The sequence below is a fragment of the Papaver somniferum genome, chromosome 6, assembly GCF_003573695.1.
Source record: "Papaver somniferum cultivar HN1 chromosome 6, ASM357369v1, whole genome shotgun sequence".
Classification (NCBI taxonomy): Eukaryota; Viridiplantae; Streptophyta; class Magnoliopsida; order Ranunculales; family Papaveraceae; genus Papaver; species Papaver somniferum.
In genome coordinates, this window is record NC_039363.1 from 107,882,687 (window position 1) to 107,889,052 (window position 6,366).

Here is a 6,366-nt window from a genome sequence, read left to right on the forward strand (position 1 = left end):
TCGTGACTCTTTCGCGTCCCACCTCGCTCACAAATCATTTCAAATCGAGTGTAACTAACATGATTATTTTGAACTACCACGCACATGTTATCTTTTGCCTTGTTCATAAGACATTCCTTTGCCTCCTTCTTACTTCCAAATGTCTAAACGTGAATAAAACAAAACAAATCTAATAAGCATAACCATTTAACATATAAATTTTGAAAAAAAGAAAAAAGTAGTAATGAGTATACCAAATCGTTTGCATAGTATATGGAAGTGTCGGGCCTCAAATAGAAGTCATCAACAAACTCTTCAACGGCCTGCATATGAAAGCAACAAATTATTATACAATAATCGGAGGTTATTAAATAAGTCAAACTTCCGAATACTCTATATTCGGAATCCTATCGGTTACCCAAAACACCCGATTTATGCAAATGAATGTACACAGTTTACTGAGTGCAAAAAATGATATAATCGGAAGCTAAAATATATAGTAAACCAGCCGAATATAAATAACCGGAAGATAACTTTAATCGATAAACATCCGATTTTCAAGTTTTCGGAAATTTTATTTCGAGGCCACTGTTATATTCGGCAGTCAAAGAATGTTAAACTATTACCGATTGTAAAGGATAAGAATACCGAGTTTTGAAATTTTCTGAGGAATTCGTTTTTGGGGCCATTCGGGGGTAAATAACTCTACATAACTACCGAATGTAGATATTTTTGGAAAACCAGTTTGGGGTTTTTTCTCATCTTCGGCAGTAAACTAGTATCTTGTAACTACCGAATATACATATTTGGTACTCAGTGTGTTATATTCATAGGTTTATTCTACAAATTATCTACCGAATCTGGGTAGTTCATGGCATTCAATGCATGCAATAATCGGTTTTTCTTGTTTACAAAAGCACACAAACGCATGCAAATCGAGTATTTGAGTTTCTTAACACAATACCTGTGTTTTACATGCATCGTTAGCTTCAATATCGGGCGATTCTCCATTTTCTTCCATGAAAGGGTCGTCTATGTTTTCCTCTCCACAAAAGTTTGGATCATTCAACATATACCCCAAATCGTCTTCTCTAAACGGTCGTGAACCCTCAACATTTTGTTCTTCGTCATGATTCTCACCTTCTTCTTCATATCCATCCATTTTTGTAGTGATAAAATGGGTTTTCTCTTTTTTTCCTTCACCTTCTTCTCTATAACTCTAACAACTCAAAAATGAAAAAGAAATGGAAAAAATGAAACACAAATCATTCTAATACTGCACCGACTACAATCGGAAGTCTGGGAAATATTTTGGCTTCCGATTGCAATCGGAGGATAACAATGTTATCATATCCTCCGAATATATAAGGGTAATTTCGCCATTACGAATTACGCGAGATAAGGGCTGGCTACATTTTCCCTTTGGGTGACCTTTTTTGTTTTATTGTTGGCCCCTAAATCCTTTCGAGTGGCCCCTAAAAACGCGAGGATTATTATTATTAGCACTTTTCAATCTATTTTTCACTATTTCAGATTTTTTCATGCTTTGTGCTGCACGGACACAACAGCTAGTATATAATTGGTACGGAGAGAGAGAGTATGAGATAAAAGACTAAACTGGTTTATCACAAGATTCACTTATGCGACGACATTTGGGCCGTGAATGTTTCTTTAAACCTGGGCTTCACCAGCGCTCATATATTCGGTTGCTTTTGATTTGTAAAGAACCATCATTTGGGCATATACCCAAAAATTTTGGGGCATACAAATGGATGATCCTAACTAGCGTGGGGGATAAGGGTTATCTAATGAGTGGTTAAATTACTTAGATACTCTTGATTAATTAATTAATTTTTAATGTTAATTAATTAATTAATTTTCAGGAACGGGCCCCTAGCTCAGCTGGTCATCCCCGTTCTCCAAAAAGTTTCATGCGCTCCAGGTGGTCCTAGGTTCGAGTCCCGAATGGCGTAATATTGCAGGAATTAACATGGAAGGTAGAATTAGCTTGTTCCCCTTGTGACACAATCTCAGTTGCCCTCCCGCTTCGGCTCCTTTGGCTAGGTTACCCACGAGGCTCGCTGGTAGGCTAGCACAACAACCTGTTCAGAGTTAATGTAATAGTCTTTATCCAGTAACGAAATAATATCAAAAACAAAATGTTTATTTTATTTTTATTTTTTTAATTTTTAAATTCTTTTTTGAATATTTTGATTTTTTTTCTTTTCTTATTGCATGGAAATTTTTTTTACGACAATTACAGAGCAAAGTTTGGCTAACGATAAAATCAAATTATCAGCCCAACTTCTTATTTTTTTTCATCTTGAAAGTGTCGATGACCAGTTCGTCTGATAATTAAACACGAAGATGTTAGCCGAACTTCACTTTCTGAAGAATAATATTAAGTTCTGATGTCCTATTTATTTTATCGAATTTGCCAAACCTAAGCATGTTTTCACATATCAGCCGAACCTACATATGTTTTGAAAAAACTTAGGTTCGACATATCACTTGTTAGCCGAACTAAACAAAAAAAGTTAAAAATAAAAAAGAAAATCTCAAAGAAAATATTTTTTTAATTTAAAAATAACTATATTTTTTAATTAGTTAAAAATAATTAAAAAAATATAAATAATAAAAACATTTTTGTCATTATGAAAAATAGCCAGATAAATGGCACTACAAAAACATTATTTAACGTCCCGATTTTGTCCTATTCTATAGACCCCAAAAGTTTTTGGTGTGCCCCAAATGACGGTTGTTCGCAAACATTGAGTCATTACCAATTTCTTGCAAATTTTTATCACAAATGTACCACTTTATTAATTCCCAGATACAAGTTTACAAGATAGATTACAAAGAAAGAAAATGAAAATATATTCTCCAACAAAATGTTTTCAAACCAAAAAGAATACTAAAATATAGTATATGAATTGTGGGTTGAATTTGAATCCTCTACATGGAAATATCAATCATACTGGCAAACAGGCTCTCCATCATTCGTGTCTCCATTGCTGCCGCATTAAGTGCTTTCGAGCTGGCCATAGATCGTTGAGGCTTACCTATATTTCATAAAATAAGATTAAAAATTATTAGTTAATAATCATCACAAATAATCAAGTGTTAACTAAATTATTAAGAAACTAATTAGCCATACGGATGCTCAAAGTATTCGAAAGGGACTTGTTAGGCATCTAACATCGTCTAATGGGTGGTAGTGTGTGATATAAACTCACCCTTATCTTTTGACCGGGGCGGGCTCAATAGACAAATTTTAAATGTGATGTAAAGTGTCATCATCTCTACATACGCAACGAAAATGAAAAACTAGGCTGGATTTTCTAGCTATCGTGACAAGAAAAAAAACGTAATTCAAAATGATGCGTTAGGTTGGCCATGATAATTGAAAACGATCATTGACAGGCCATTATTCGTTTCATTATAAAGAGCACGATTTAGAATTCAATTATTTGGGATAATTAGCTTACTCTTCTTTGAATCTACATAAGATTGTGGTTTTCTTATGGGACATGCGCTTGTTGACAATGGAAGAACTGGGATGTTCTCGCAATTGCAGATTTCGATCATGTAACCATCTGGATCGTGGAAGAAAAGCTGATCGACGAAAACACCACCTTCTTCGACGAGGGCGGTTTCATGTTTCATTCCCATCTCACGTAGTCTCTTCTTTACAAGTTCAATGTCTGTACACTGTAAAGATTTAACAACGGAATTAATTGCTAATAAAGGAGCTACCCTTTTCATCACTTATGTATATTGGAAAGACGAATCGGTAGGGTTTCTTTTGGTAGACCACTTCATGAGTCCAAAACAAAGGAATTATACTCATTATTACAATTAAAGGGGCTTACTTGGAAAGAAATGTGATTATCTTTTGGGTTGATTTTTACTGGCATTTGTTGGACATCATTAGTCGAATTACACTGTAGCAAGTGTATCCCAATTCCATAGTTGAATAACCTGTTAAATTATAATCAAATTCGTTAATACAATGAAAAATTGGCGACAAATTCATGTTAGTATTATGTTGGTTTTAATTAAATTTTTGACGTTAATTACTGTGGTAATCTTACCAAGCTCCTTCAAATTGGAAGGAAGAAGGTCTTCTAATGAGAACAAAACCAAGAACTTCTTGATAAAACTTGGCTGATTCTTCAACTGACTTACAAAGGTATGATACATGGTTCAGAGACAACAATGGCAAAGCAGAATTGCTTAAATCATGTTCCTGAAAAATACCCATTATCTCGAATTCTCCCACTCACTTTAAACAAAATTTGTCTTTCTTTGATCAAAATGGAAAGATTAGCTCAAAACTAAAAGCAATTTAGCTTTCTAATTTAATAAAAAACTACTTCTCTGAAGCTAAACTTCTAAAAAATCTAGATGCTTTTTACCTTTAAGGCTTTAGCTCTGAATTCTGATATGAGATGAGGAACTCTATTTATAGACGAACTTGTAGGAATTACACTCCCTTGAGAATGCATATAATTAAACTTTACCTCCTTCCATTTGAAAAGGATTTATGATAGAGCTCACTCAGCTCAGCTGCCTAGCTTTAGTCCTCTTTATCAAATACTAATATGACAAAATACATGCATTATTGGGAGGGTAAACTCGTGATATTGTGAAACAAAGAGGGATGTCATTACAAAAACAGAAACTCTAAGAAAGTCAGCTTCACAACATCCATGCAAACAGGGTTTCAAAAACCTGCATAAAGATTTTTTTCTAATAAGATATGGAGGAGCTGAGCTGGCCATGTTATGCGCTGGATCTTCATTACTAATTTATTATTGGATTTTCACATGGGATGGAGGAGTACTAGCGATGACTAAGTGCTGACTGTACACATGCACGATATACACACCCGGAGGGAGGATCAAATCGTATCAGCTAGACGTTGATCTGGATCGTTTTGTTTGGTCGGTTCTACACGTTATATGGACTGGACCCACCAAAATGATTTGAGGGAATCTAGTATCTGTTCTTATCCTTCTTTTCTGATCATTCGACTTCGGTAGGTTTCTTCTGTTTCTTGTCCTTTTTACTTTCTACAGCAGTTTCGTCTAAAGCTTTTTTTGGAATTTTCTAAAAACTACAGTAGAATAGGTAATTAATGTTAATTACGTACATGTCCAGTGAAAGTTTGTTGAAGTCAAGAATTGCCGATTAGGACTTCGTCAGGTTCTCATAAACGTGATATAATATATACCTGTTCGATCGAGGAAGCTGGTGAGCGTAGCAGGTGCTAATGATTTGGTATTACGACCTAGCTTGATTTAGGTTTTGTTCAAAGAAAACTACCCACTTGGTGGAATGAACCAAGAAATAACGAGTTTCTGGATGTTTTATTAATGGAAAAAACTCATATCCGTTTTTTCTTAGAATTAGGTTTCTAATTGGGACTCTGTTTCCAGCCGTCATCATCTTTTACCTAAATAAATAACATTCTTCGAGTACGTAGCAGCCGTAGCAGGTAAAAAGAAAAGAAAAAGAAAGATAGAAAAATGGTAACCCTTAAATTTGAGGATTTGTTTATGCTGTACCATGCATGACGACGTATTAAGGAAAGAGCAATAGTTTAGTTGATCCTTGATTCTATAAACACTAACTGCCAAACACAGCAATAACTTCAATTATATGAAATTAAGCTACCATTTCATTAATTATGTTTGTTTGTTGATGGTTGTCTAGGTCTACTTTACAAAGGTGATGAGACATATTCCAAATTCCGGAACAAAGGAAATCCAATCACAGTGGTTTGAAAATCTAATAAAGCTTACCTTTCTATCCAAAATAAAAAGTTTGTTGAAAAAACAGATGGAACAAAGTTGATGTTGGTAACTTGGTACATCTTTCCAAAACATTCGAATAAAATGGATTTAAAAGTTTTTCACTTGTATGTTTAAAATCTCCTAAATCCTAATTAAGATTTGCTTCTTTTGACGAGGGTCTATTGATTTCTTACGGAATAATGATGTTACAAGTATGATTATTAGTTGTAATGCAAACAAATTACAAAGTCTTTGTAGTCTAATGTGGAGCATGATTACCTTAGTTGATGCAAACAAATTACAAAGTATTCCAAGTCTAATGTGGACAAATGCACGGGTTAACCAATGGTCTCAACTGTGAAAACAATTTTATGTGACCATCTAATTTTCCTCATCGATTTTCAAGAGTCCGAGTTATCTCTTGAAATACTCTAAGAGCCGAACTAGCTACAAAATGAGCTGCCTTATTAGTTTTCTCACAGATTTGTCCTGTTTCAGGAAAAAGGGACGCTTGTGTTTCATTAACTTCTTAATTATGATTATTAATTTATTATATATAGTTATTATAATAAAAAAAATTACATGGTGT

At 34.2% G+C, this 6,366-nt stretch overlaps 1 protein-coding gene across 1 annotated transcript; it reads right to left on the reverse strand.

The window, feature by feature from the left end:
• Positions 1-2,776: 2,776 nt before the first annotated feature.
• Positions 2,777-4,425, reverse strand: LOC113288779. The gene is made up of 4 exons (XM_026537897.1): positions 4,074-4,425; positions 3,852-3,960; positions 3,468-3,690; positions 2,777-3,041 (listed from the first exon to the last, which is right to left on the reverse strand). The coding sequence occupies exons 1-4, from the start codon at positions 4,241-4,243 to the stop codon at positions 2,935-2,937; spliced, it is 609 nt and encodes a 202-aa protein (XP_026393682.1). The 5' UTR covers positions 4,244-4,425; the 3' UTR covers positions 2,777-2,934.
• Positions 4,426-6,366: the final 1,941 nt, after the last annotated feature.

Coding starts and splice junctions, on each gene's coding strand:
- LOC113288779 (XM_026537897.1), bottom strand. CDS start 4,243: ATGGGTATTTTTCAGGAACATGATTTAAGCAATTCTGCTTTGCCATTG. Junction 3,961..4,073: donor TTCCAATTTGAAGGAGCTTG/GTAAGATTACCA, acceptor ATAATTTAACAG/GTTATTCAACTATGGAATTG. Junction 3,042..3,467: donor TTATGTAGATTCAAAGAAGA/GTAAGCTAATTA, acceptor TATGAAATATAG/GTAAGCCTCAACGATCTATG.